Source organism: Aphis gossypii, chromosome 2 (genome assembly GCF_020184175.1).
Source record: "Aphis gossypii isolate Hap1 chromosome 2, ASM2018417v2, whole genome shotgun sequence".
In the NCBI taxonomy this organism is placed as follows: Eukaryota; Metazoa; Arthropoda; class Insecta; order Hemiptera; family Aphididae; genus Aphis; species Aphis gossypii.
Window position 1 is genome coordinate 61,171,130 of NC_065531.1, and position 14,593 is coordinate 61,185,722.

General features: G+C 30.0%; 1 protein-coding gene across 4 annotated transcripts in view; it reads right to left on the minus strand.

Annotated features, from left to right (window-relative positions):
- The window catches only part of LOC114120369 (max-binding protein MNT-like), a 26,721-nt gene continuing 12,128 nt past the window's right edge, over positions 1-14,593 (minus strand). The window contains exons 1-9 of one of the 4 annotated variants that reach the window (XM_050201668.1): positions 9,919-10,208; positions 9,283-9,724; positions 7,682-7,850; positions 2,939-3,119; positions 2,129-2,431; positions 1,303-1,413; positions 1,116-1,214; positions 895-1,010; positions 1-443 (exon numbers count right to left, since the gene is read on the minus strand). In XM_050201668.1, the coding sequence (XP_050057625.1) occupies positions 318-443; positions 895-1,010; positions 1,116-1,214; positions 1,303-1,413; positions 2,129-2,431; positions 2,939-3,119; positions 7,682-7,850; positions 9,283-9,724; positions 9,919-9,994 (1,623 nt within the window). In that variant the 5' untranslated portion in view covers positions 9,995-10,208 and the 3' untranslated portion in view covers positions 1-317. Of the gene's footprint in view, positions 444-894; positions 1,011-1,115; positions 1,215-1,302; positions 1,414-2,128; positions 2,432-2,938; positions 3,120-7,681; positions 7,851-9,282; positions 9,725-9,918; positions 10,209-14,593 lie in introns of those variants that run through there. The other 3 variants (XM_050201666.1, XM_050201667.1, XM_050201669.1) reach the window with 3 other exon arrangements.

The window sequence follows — 14,593 nt, forward strand, 5'->3', positions numbered from 1 at the left end:
TTAACGAAAATGCCATTATGACAAATATATTTAATTACAATAATTAATTTTTTAATGTGATTTTTTTTTTAACTTTTGTAAATAAAATTAAAACTATAGTATTTACAATAGATTTTAAAGATGTCAGGTTTTTGAAATAATAAATATAATAAAATAATTTCCATTGTAGTCTATATAAATATTACATGGTACAAATAGTGTTTTTTTTTTTTAACTGTTATTAAAACTATTTTATACGCTGTTATTACCAAAAACCCCCAAAAAATTAGTATTATTGTACAATAGTTTATATAATTTAATATAAGGATCGGTGAATGCTATGCTTTGTGGCCGGAATGATGCGATTTTGGCTGTGAGCTATTCATAACCACCATCGCACTTGGCTTGACTATAAGATGGCCATTTGACAGTGGTGGTAATTGCTGATTTGGAATTGTCACTGCCTATATAAAAAAAAAAAAATAGATTCTAAATTAAATTAATAAAAAAATAAAAAAATGGTACAAATCTAGATGATAAACAAAATATCTGGAGGGTATAAATAACGAGATTGTATGAGATGCTTTGCCTTATAAATAAGAATTACAAATTTAACTTAAAATGTTCATATTAATTATAAAAATAATAACACTTTATAAATAAGTTTTAATATGTATAGAATACACAATATACAATAAAAAAAATATAAAAATACATTTATTATTTTTATAATGGCAACTACTTACCGTGTTAAAAAACAAAAGAGTTTGTACTGTATAGTTAATATAATATTTAATTATACCATTAATTATAGATAAAATTAAAAAATATTTTAGTAGGCCATAACCCATTAATAACCCCTAAACCCTAATATAGCTAAGGCACAATTATGTTTGCTAGATAGCATATACACACCTTAGAAGAAGCTGTAGATAGTACTAGATGAGCTGGAGCAGAATTAGTATGGTGATGAGTTAGGAGTAACGGCCGAGTTATGACGTGATTTGGAGTTGGTTGTCCTCTGTTCACAACTACAGTGCACAAAGTTTAGAAAAAAAAAACAGATTATTAAGCTCGACCAGACATTTGGTGTGAGTCCCAAAATGAACATAAATGAATATTATTTATTTTTTTACCTGACGTTTGTGCCGCTATGATATTATTCTGCAATAGTCTGATTGGTGCGGACGCTGTGTTGTTGGAATGATCTATCACACTGGTGCCAATCTTTATGCCTGGCCAAAAGAACCGATATTAAAACACCGCATACCATCGTTAAGTATGTACAAAATAATGTATCCAACACCGGTCATTGCTGCATACCTGCAAGAGACATTTTGGAACGATTGGGCGTAAGTTTTGGGTCGCCATACAATGTAAACGAGCCATTTGACACCTTGGTCAATACTGCTTGAGTAGTGCCATCGTGTTGATCTGTAATACACATAAGTCACGATCATTAGGATTGATGGTCAATCAAACGGGCTCGAATCTTTATAAATAGCTAGAGGGAGCTTATAATTTTATTGAGTTGGGAAGAAGAAATTACAGAAGTCTGCTGTAGCGTTATACTTGACTTAAAATAAGTTGTTTAACCGATACAGTTCATCTTGAGAATGATATGATTTATTTACATACTCGTTATATTATAATTTTCACTGCTCATTCTTAAAGAGGGATGGATGGTCATAATGGCTTCTTTTTTTTTTTTTTTTTGAGGGAAATTTAAAAACTTAATCTACCTATCTCCTTGCCGTACCAATGTTATATGTACGCTATTGTTAGTTCTTCTGAACACATTGGTGGGTGGGTGTGGAAAAACCAGATTTAAATAGGAAAAATTTGTCTAAGCAATAAAATACTGAAAAAAAAATAAACCAAAAAACTTTAAAAACAATACTATATAACTAATATAATGTAATCAAATGAACCACAAAATATTATAAGGCTATAGCTAAAATAGCTAAGCTAGCTCGAGAAATATTTCCTCAAAAATCTAAACTCAACCGCGAAAGCTGTTGTTTTCCTAATATTTTGATTAAATTCTTCAATACTCAAATAATTATGTCTGGTAACGACGGTACGTCTACGTTAGTGGGTATAAATGTATAATTTATAATGATAACAATATAACATGACGTGTACTTACTGAGAGCATCTTTGTGATGAACAAACGTGAGGGTTTGCTGTTGCAAAGCGTTCGGTGGTAACGAGGACGAGTTTCTGGTCTGAGGAACTATGTGAATTGTACTCCCCATCATCGGAGACGTGCTGACGACCTGCACCTGATGGGGAATAATGTCGGAGACGAACGGCAGCGTGGGCGGGGAGGAACTGGACAACGATGATGTACTACTGTACAGAGCACTGAGTTTGCTGTCGTCCGCGTCGCTAGTAACCATGCTAGCGTCCCTTTCCGTCTCGAAATCTCCGTTTATACTTGTGGCGGCTACTGCGGACAAACGGGAGAAACGTCAATAAATACGTATATGATCACAACACATTAAATATCATTTAATCGCACATAGAAGCAGTTGGGACTGTTGGGTGACTTCCGAGTCTTTTGATCGACTTATATATTTTAATATACCAATAAAAATGCATGTCCATTTCCGTTATTTTCTCTAATAACGAATTTATTCAAATTCTGATTTAAGGACTTATTGAATACACTCAAAGTCAAAGATAATATTTTTATATTCTTAAAATTTATTCATTACCAAAGATGTGCTGCCCTGTACTCTGTAATGATATTTAAATTTCAGTTTTTCAAATGGAAAAGCAGTATCACTATAAATTACGAGATTATATATTATACAAATATTTCTTAATGAACAATAACGCGTTTAACGAAAGCCAACATGTACCCAAATGACTACAACACTGTCAACACTGATATTGCGCAATCGTCTTCGCTATGATCGGGATGTAGTAGAATGAAACTGTTGGGAACACTTACTAGTGGTCTTCCTGGTCGTCACATCAGGCGGCAAGTCCGGCAACAGCTTGCTGAAATCGATGTGATCCCATTTGGCTGCTAGTTCTTTCTTGAGAGACGCGTGCCTTTGTTGAGCCCAAATTTTTTCTCTGGCCAGTCTTTCCATCTCGTGCTCCAGCTCTCTCTCTCGACGCCTCAACACCTATATCAACACAAGTAATGGCACACAATTTCGCTTAATTATTATTCGGATAAACACGCACAATACGTAATATTATATAATATATAACTTATATAAGGCATTTAAACATAATCATAAATAGTAGGGGTGGCAAACTTGCGGCTCTCATCATTGTCAAATGGGGCTCGCATTTAATTTATAAAAATCAAAATCTTTTTACTATATTATTATGAATTTTTAGATAATTGTTAATGTATTTTTTTAAGATAATTTATTAATATCAATCACGATTCAAAACATAAGATTGCCTAATGCCTATAATACTTGTTTTTCAATTTGTTATACTATATTTGGATAAAAAAGCTGATATTTTCTTTTATACGTTTATATGTACACAATTACTACACATGTATATATCGTAAAAAGCTTCAATCGGTATCGTTATAAGCACACGCAACCAAGTTTTTCTTACTTATAAAGTTATAAAATTTTACTTGCTAATTTTACACTAAATCAGAGTATAAATTCACCTATTATACTATCGAACTCGAAGATGATAACAGACTTGCGCACTCTCATTGGTATTTCATGATATTTAAGTTGTAATGCAACTTTTAGTAGTATTTTGTAAATTAATTGTTACATTATTGTATCTATATACTTCATAAAAAGTAATAACTCATTTTTAAATTTAAATATTAAAAATTCTTGAGTCCGTATAAACGTATATAGTATTATTATTTATCGAATCTATAAGTCTGATAATAAGTATAAATTTTATATTCTAGAATATTAAAAATAAAAAGCTGTTGAAAACGAGGAATACACGTATGTTAATATGTTATATGTGCGTACAACGTACAACAGAGATTATGAATTTGTTTGTATCTCCTATTTTCGCCAGTATAGTCTGTACACGCATACGATATTATAATCGAATATACTAAATAGATACGTATTAATCAAAATAATCATTAACTTATCACTACATCTATTATGTACCTAATTTATAACTAAAACCTAGATTCTAAGCACTAATTGACAGGTGGTTTATGTATATAATATAATAATGACGCAAGCACAAGGCGAAGGCTATAGCGAAAATTAAAGCGTCAAAAGCGATTATAATAAGACGAGTAATATTATAATAATATGTACCTACATTATTATTTATTATGTATTAGTATTATATTATTCGAATTTTTGAAATACGAATACATTATATAGTAATCATACTATGTAGTTAAAATACGAAATCTAACTCGTTTGTCAATATTAGTTGTTGAACTAAATCGTATAACATTCAAAATCGTCTTTTTTTCTCAGAACCATGTTATGTTTTCTAAACGTTATCGGACGACACGAGGCACCTAATTGGGTATAAGTGGCATAACCAAAACAAAAATATTATCTAGGTATATAATAAATATGAATATGAATATAATATGATGCGGCTAAGTTTGGTTTATGTTTTGAAATTTAACATTTCTCATATTATGATTGTTCTTTTGATTTAACGATGACACGCTTAAATTCTATCGACAAAATAATAACGATAATATATAGTTAATAACATTTCACTTTTCAATTTTTATAGAAGCTTTGATAATTTTACGGTTTTTCGTTCTAAAAAAGTTATTATTTTACAATAAAAATGTTATTCATACTAAATGAAATAATCCGCACATCGTTTTTTAAAAATATGCACGAACTAACAAACTATTATTAATATATACGAAGATTTTATTGTTATCTACCGCAAAAATTTTAACTAAAACTTACATTAAAAAAATTTTATTTTTTCTCTATAGTACGTATAATTTTAAATTATAAAAATATAAAATGCACCAAATTCAAAAATATTTAATGACTATAATACAATACTAAGATTTTAGTTCTATCGATTGAAAATAAAATGTATATCGAATGTATTTGTTAAGACACTTTCAGTACGCTGAAGATTTATACATACAAGTATTGAAAAAATAATACGCCTTTATATACAGTATATACACACTAAAATATGAAAAATGAGTACCAAGTTGTTATAATATAGTAAACAGATTTCGTGTACAGGTATAGGATAGGTACTAAACGCTAACGTAAGGCATACACCTGTATAATAATGAATGAATAATAAATGACAGAAAATGATATCATTTACATATCATACATTTTACGAGAGCGCGAACGAAAGACGCACAAGAAAACTACGATAAATTTTCATAAAAAATTTACAACCAAGAAAATGAAATGTATTGTTTTTCTTAATTGCACGGCATCGTATTCGCCAACGTTAGGAAATTAATATCTAGAGCTTTGTACCACCCTTTAAACGCATATTTTTATGGAAATATAAAACAAGTATGAATATAATGTATAAATAAAATAACAAAAATATTATGTTCCTATATACATATTATCAAAAATATTGAACGTGATGGTTGAGGTTCCACCCCTTTGTTTATAGTGTGGTCGTGTGGATAATATTCTTTGAAATCGTAGTCTGTTATTTATAATACGTACCTATAAGACACTCACATATTAAATGCATGCTACACGCCTAAATATTTATTAACGAACTTAAGAATTATAATAATATTTGGATGATAAATCCGTTTTTATCGAGCATTAACTAATTACTTAAAGTGATGGTTTTAAAATAAAAATGGTATTTTTTTCTATTTGTTATGGGTTGATTTCTTAAATAACGCGTTGTGTACAGAGCGGTGAACACATCATGATGCATACACGGTGTTGTATAAAAACTGTCACCGCCGTCTGTAGGTCATGGTTACACACATGTAAGCCATGCACGGTTGATAGTGGGCGGGCTTAGCACGGGACGGGACGGAGACGTGGTGAAAAAAAAATGTATATCCAATATTCATGTACAATAACACTATAACAGTACCAATATATTACGTTTAGTTCGTGCAATCTTTGAAGAGGACACGTGGAAAAAACTAATAAATAAACAGTATAAATCAATTCACGGCACGCGGAACGCTACTCCCCCTCCCTCTCTCCATCACCAACACCTAGCGACAAAGAGTAAAATGAAATATAAATGCATGTTGACGTAGAATTTTGTTTTTCTCAAACCATTTTGCTATTTAAATATTGAATGTTATTACCATTAATTATATTATTAAAAAATGCACGTTTATGTTTATAACACAATATGTTAATATACGAGAAGTATAAAATATATTTATATATATAATATTATAAGCTCAAAAAGTCAAAAGAGGTGATGGTATCATATCTGTGTCATCGTAATTTTATTTATTTAATTTCTCGAAATCTTATAGTCATAGATAATAGAAAAATAGATGGGACCATTAGCTTAATATTGTGATTAGATTTTTGAGACGTGCAGACACCGTGGTATACATAGCAACTAAAAATAGTATTAGTTAGAATAGTTAGATTGAAAATTCACTTCAGTCAGTTACCATTCCAATTTTCAATCATAGAAACTTAGTTGAAATATTATTTGTATTTAGTATTAGCATATCAATACGTCATATAGGTATCATTTATTATCTATGATCATATTATAATAATAATCCTATTATTATACCTATATTAAAATATAACTAACTCCATGATTAACTCTGATCGTTTGTATCAGAAAAAATATTTTAGGATTAAACTTATTATTTAAAAACGATTACAGTACCTTTATATATCAATCATAAAAAAGTGAGAGGAGAACTTAAATTTGTTAAAATAAAAACACGACATTGAGTGCACGCGTAAAACTGATTTTTTGGAGAAGTTGACCTCATACGCGATATTTAATGCACTTATATAACGTTGTTTGGAGTACGCGCGTATACATAGTATTCCAAACAATATATATTTATAGACGGCGACGGTACCGTTCAAGGGCGAGATTCGGTGTAATAAAGGAGACCTCAATTATCGCGAGGTGTCAACCTATTGTGTATTATACAGTTGCACTTTTACCGAAAAATCCCAGAGACGACTCTCCTCCTGCCAAAGTACGAGAGATCTATAGATAAAAATGCGAACAATAATATCGTCAGAATAGAACTTTAGCGCGTACATTACACGGTCGTTTCAAAATATCTATAAAAGTGCCAGTGGGAATAAAATTTTGAATCCTCCTCTACTACATTGGTGTAGCCACAACTCCAATATGATATGTCGAATGATGCGATTTGGCTAACTCAAGTCTTATATTTCTTAGCAAAACTGTTAGTAGGTACTCACACGTTTTGCATAAAATAAGTACATCATCTAAATTGTTATTATTATTATTGGGGATCCTGTCTGAAAAACACACGAGGCCGTTACCGGTATCTGTTTATTTAGAAAATATGATCTCCTAATGTACGAACAATTAATGTATGTCAATTATACAGAGGAAGCGTGTGCGCATATATTATTGTTATATTAATGTGTATATAGGTATTATAGCTGATACAAGAACAATTGATTAATGTATGAATCTATAAAATATAGTAATGATAATATGGTACAAAACTCATCACAAGTCTAACATGTAGATAAAAGTAATATTATAAAATTATATAATGAATCGATGAGCTTACCTGAATATACCGGATTGCGCTCCTGAGTATACTCAGGTTCGAAGTCTTTTTCTCGTCTTGAGATGCGGGTACTTGTTTCTTGAGCAGCTCGAAACATTCTTTAAGGTGTGCACGACGGTTCTTCTCCAATTTGTTATGCACTTCTCTGGTGCCAGATCTAAAATGACACCTTATTGTACAACAGCGTTCTTAATATTCTCAAATGATTATAGATACACACTTTAACATGTTATAGAACAGTAACTAGTATCCTTAAACTAAATAGTAAACAACTAATCTAACAAATAACAGTCACTATAATTAATTTTACAAGGTACACGATCATTTGTTCTTATATTTTTCAACGCATGGAATATAGTGTAAAGAAATAATGAATCAAAATGTCATAAAAAAAACCAAAAGGGAATGATTATCTACTGAATGAACTTGCTATATAGATACCTTAAGTAGATGGATTTTTTTACTTTTACATTATTTCCGTTCAACGAAATATTTTTTTTAAGTTTAACATTTTCAATAATAATTTTATCACGCATTACTGCCTAAAAACGTAGTCACCGAGAGGACCTTGAGTACCTAGTTCAATATTTTTAAACGGATCGAAAAAAAATATAGACTAGGTACGTTTTTAAAAGGAAGAGACGATGAATTTCTATCGTTGTTTGTATAGTAAAAATATAAAAGTGTAATTTGAACTTCACAACAACGACCCCAAATCTACTAAATATAACCTCCTCGCCGAGGATAGATATCGATTACTCCAATATTTTGGGACGATTTCGAAGAATAAATGTCAATATTAAATATATATTTTAAAAGCGCAACAATTGTATAATACATAATACATATTAATATCCCATATTACACGCGCTGCGGAATTCGTGGAAACATTAGCTATTATATTAATTACATTTATTGAAAACTACATATTATTTGGATTCTCGAGAAATACATATATAAAGCCTGATACACATAGGAGCAAAGTAAGGCAATTTTTTCATCTGAAATTGACAGTAGCGGCTATCTTAAAAAAACTGTACAGGTGCTAACTTAAAAAAACTTGTATTCCCTATCAGTATTTCAATCTTTGGGTAACGCAAAAAATATTTATTTCAAAAAAACTTTTTAAACCGTCAACATTTAAAGTTTATTTTAATGTGGTTTTTGATTTTTTTTTTAGAAATAACCATTATAAAACATTGTGTTTTAAAAATGCATTTCTTTCACACATACTATGAACCAAGTCGAAATATGTGTGAATATATTTAATTATCCATGAAAGAGGTGCTTGAGCACCTTTTAAGTTACTTGATAATTGCCATTGGAAGTCGGAAAATATTCTTTGTTTCCGAATGTCGAAAGATGTTTTTTCAATCCGTTTTGTGTTTCGGTTAAAATATCAAAATATATTTCAATCGAACAATGTGAAAAAGATTAATAAACAATATAGTATTATAACTTAATACCTAACCCAAGGAAACAAAAACAACTGGCAATACCTGTTGACATTTGAATACAACTACTGGTTACCTATTAATTAACGTGGACCAGGCTTTAGTTACGTATAAAGGAACAAATAAGGAAAACGAAACATCACTTACCCGGTGCGTCTTTTGAGTTCCTGTGCCAAAGACAATGCGGCGACATTTTCGTCGTGGCTGTTGACTAGGGCAACGGCGGTATTGTTGTTATTGGCGGTTACTGCAACGGCAGTGGCGGCGACAGCGGACTTATATACGGCGTGGTGTTGCTGCAGCGGCTGATGTAGCTGTAGTTGCAGTTGTTGTTGGGGTTGTTGTTGTAAAGGTTGTTGTGGGGATTGTTGCTGTGGTTGGTGTAGCTGCAGTTGTAGCTGTTGTGTGTGTTGCTGTTGTAGTACGACGGGGGTGGCTTGCTGGTGTAGCTGTTGCTGTGGCTGTTGTTGTTGCCTCGGTGGCGTGATCGGCGGTTCGATGTGGTTCAACGACGCCGGTAGATCGGAACTGGGCAATGTCACCGAGGTAGGATGGTAACCAGCATCCTTGTTATTCAACAACGGTTCTTCTAAACACGTAAAAATCAAAACGTATATTATAGTATATAGTTAAAACGCAAGTACATAAAACAAAAAAATACGTTACGAATATAAACTGTAAAAATAAAATGATGCAATACGGACAGTCGGCGGGATACGAGATAGATTATGGTATTATGGTGTGCGTGTTCACACGTAATATATAAGAATATTATGTATATACCCAGGAGATAATGTCTGATCCATTTTTTTTTCGGCGGCGCCACCCAAGTGTCCACGTTTAATATCAACACTCCCATTACAACAACAACAAAAACTACGACACAATATTTGAGAACGACAGAGGTGTTATTGTTTCGAAGGCTGACGATGCTTTAGATTGGCGTAGAACATAATAGATCGTAACAAGCGGTGATATGCCATGGCGGTCTGCACATCATTCGGGTACGATATAATATTATATTGCGCGAGTGTACCGAAGGAGTCGACTTGTCTGAGCTCGGCAATGGCACTGCGCGAGAGGCATTGGAAACCGAAAGCAGTTTTGGGAGAATCGCGCGGCGGCGAGTGTAAAGCTGAGAACGTCAACGGTGACGTCACACCCAGCCGCATCTCCTACCACCACGCGCCGCCCACCAGCGGAGAGCGTGTTCGGCCGGCCGTCGGCACCGGATTCGTGATAGCACACGCCACACCGGTATAATAATAACACGTAAATAGGTGTATACAATTATAATTATAATAAATAATAACAACGATAATACGTGTGTTTGCAAGTCTCACGTGCGCTGAGTCGGGTAAAAAACATTATTTAAGATTCTGAGCGGAGCGATGAATTTTTTTTTTATTCTCGTTTAAATATGATATTATACGTCCCCCCACCCATCCCATATGTATTATGCAATATACTATAGTAATATAATATTATAATCGGTCGTGAACCAGACGGATTTTTTTTTTTATAATTTACAAATAGTATCTTATCGCGTCGAAAAGTGCAATTGGCGACAAAATCCATAATCGATATCGTTATTATAAATATATTATGTGGAGTACAACATTGTACACGTTGTTAATAGTATTTTACAGCAGAATACATAGGTATCAACTAGGCCCTAGGTACGCATGCGTAGACGTGTATGTTGTTATTATTCCTCATCGTGAAAATATTATCACGCTCGAGACACCTTTTGCCGACGTATAGATTCGAACAATCGTGTATTTTATTTATTTTAATATGTACATATAAATGACACACGTCCGAGACGCCAGTATGCAGTATGACCAAAACGCATGAATCCGACTACGGTCCGACCAAGGCCGTATAACTGGAAATTAAATTCGAGGGGAAGAGAGTTAAGCTAAGAAATTGTTATAATTTTATTATAATATTCTATAGGTAATTTAGTATAGCATACCTAACAACATAATAAAGCACAAAAATTGGAGGGGGGGTTACCCCAAAAAAAACTCCTAGATACGGCCTGGGGACCAACTATTGGGCCTCACAAACGAGCGAGAGGAAGTGAAGTGCAATAAAGAGAGTACCTATGTAACCTAACGAAGATACCGTCCGAAGATCAAAAATCCGTCACGAATATTATATAATTACGTATATAATGTTTACATTATAAACATTAAACATAGGTATTATAGAATTTTATTAATTATATAATAGTAAAATATCGGTATGAGACTATAAAATATATGCATCTAGTTATGAAATATAATGCCATACCTATATTATAATATAGGTAGCCATTAATAATATATACAATTTTTGATATTATACGTATTATTTGAAAGTTCGATATTTTTGTTTTTATAAAGCACTATAGTATACTAACTAAAACGCATACATTAATATTATGTTTTATTGTATAGTACATAATATTATATTGTTATTTACACAGACTTAAATTTTTTTTATATTATATATTTGTACAAATATTCTATTTTCCAATTACAATAAATTAATATCGACGAAATTATAATAATTCTCAAATTCTTTAAAACAAATAAAAATACACGTAATAAACGTATACATGTTAGTAAAACATTCTCTTAACTTAAATAATTAAATTTTTTATTCTTTTCGCTTAATAAATTGTATAGGTAGGTGCCAACAACTTATACGTTACAAAATACACTAAATTTTTGCAAGTTAGGTAATCTCGTGCGAGTAATTAATTTAATTAGTATAATTTAGCATTTAAAAATTACTCGTTGTTCTAATTTTACTATTGTTTTTAAATTATTAATACATCTGATTTTTTTATATGTGTTAAAGATGAAAAGTCGTGTAGGTATTAATTGTAAAAATAATTGGTCCTTTTAAATTCTCTGTAAAATTATTTATTAGCTAGTAGTTACCAAACGCTTTTTACCAAATGTTTTAAAAACTATATCGGAAATACCTAAGCCAGTACACGTATATTATACACAACAGTGTATTTATTTACATCCATGTATGGTCTTAAAATTTTAAACGGAGTAATATCAATATAATTTAAGATATTATAAGAAATTGTTACATGGCATTTATTATAAATAAAAAACTACACACACCTATTTGATAATTTTTTCTTTGCATAACAAAAATAAATAAATGTACAAAACTGTTTTTTTTAAAAACATTTCAGAAAGAGAGTCCCCTTCTTAGTTTTTTCATGATAAACACATGTCATAATATATTATTTTGGAATGGTAAACATAAAATATTTTAGATACGTTTTATTTTACGTTTTATATTAGCATTTTGCAAATACATCTGAAGTTTAATACAATATAACCAATAAAAAATTCATCTAGGATAATGTTAATGTATACTCAAAATGCGATCAGTCGAACAATAAAAATATTAAGTATTTATAATACAGTGCACGAGTAATATTTAAATTAAATTTGTTCTTTTATATAGCTGATTTCATTATGTCCAGATTTTAAAATAGATAAGTACATAAGTTATTAGAGCATTACATCTTATGTTTAAAAACCTTAATATTATATTACATTTGATCTGAAATTCCTGCAGCCGACAAGTCACTGCTAAATCAGTGTATTAATAGTATACTGTTTCTAGTATTCCTACATCAATATATCATATTATATTATTATATTATACATAATATAATAAATTTCACTATAATAAAACAAGAAATTCAATTGCATGAAACAAACAATTTTTACACAATTTACTATACGTAAATACTATACAATAAAATTAAAAATATACAAATTAACATTGAAAATGATATTTAAATAATAGATAAAATAAATTAATCTTTAATAAGTAAGCAATCTTTATAAGCATGCCAACTTCCTATAGTTTCTATACGCCGTAATTATTGCAAGTCTAAAATGAAATACACAAACAACATAGTTACAAAAAAATAATTAGAAATAACAAGACTATCACATTCTTAAAAAATTTATGAACATGATTAGAAGTAATTAAATAAATGTATACAGTAATTAACAATATAACAATGTATAACACATTACCTATAATCAATATCAATACGTTTAAAATTACTTTATTCAGACTGAAAATATGTCTAACAATCAACATGCACCCCTAAAATCTATATTTAAATAATAAATGCCAAAGTAGATTTATAAATGAATAAAGAGACAACTGAATTAAAAAAAAAAAAAAAAAATACAACAAACAATAATTATTATACAATTATTATACAACTCATGAAACATAGTAAACATAATAGATATAATAAACAATAGATGTATATTTTATTTTTATAGGCCAAAAATATCGTTTAATGATGTTTATAGCCATGGCAACAAAAGTTGCGACAGACAACCGTCATAAAAAAAGGTTTTAAAAATCTTAAACAATAATTTAAACCATTTAAATATAATCACAAAAATATATTAATGTGTTTAAGAAATTCATAGTTAAAGTGTTGATTAATCCATATAATATGCGATGTAAGTAACAAGTACCTAGGTAGACTGCAAAGTAATTTATTGAAAAAAATATATAGATAATTAAAAAAAAATCTCTAATCAAGAGTATAAAAATAAGTCTATAGTAATGGCATATATTTTTTTTGTATAAACATAGATTATGGTCTTTTCCACTAATACTCATAACGATACATAAAATAGACATAGGTACGCGCCACTGATTTATACGTATTTATTGTAATAAATACATCACCAAAATATACTTAAAAAGATAATTATATTATTAATAATTTAATATTCACTATTTTCGAGTTAAAAAAAAAAAATGAAAAAGGCAAGTAACTCTGCTACAGTTTTTTGCTATTTACTGCAGTAAGTGTCAATGTATCTCGCTATTGGGTAGGTTTCTCAGAGGCTAAATACCTATAGGTATTACTAAATATATTTTACTATAATAATACAATATATTATAGTGCTTTTATAGAAATATATTTAATAATTATTATAATAATGGGTTTAATTAATTTTTTCCAAAAACATTGCATTTATTCTTAAACAGTTTATATTTGTTCTTTTGTATAAATAAGCAATAGCTTAAAATAAATTTAAATATTTTGAAAATTTCATTGCAAATAATAAAATATACGATATAATAAACGTAAAAGTTGAGTGCCTGCGAATATTTTTGAATTACAACAAAATAACTAAGCACTATAAACTATACTATTATTTAGATTTTTAGATTTCGATAAGAACCTGAATAAAAAGTACTCATGAGAAATCTCGTACTAAATGTTCACAGCCTATAATCTATAACAATTGAGTATTTTATAAATTTTAATTTAGCTTGACAAATTTCGTCAAGATTTGAACTTCAGACATAAATAAAAACAATCGGGCCATTGTATTTTTAATACTATAAGGAACACTCATATGGAAACTTGTATTTAATGCTTTTTTGGGTAACAATT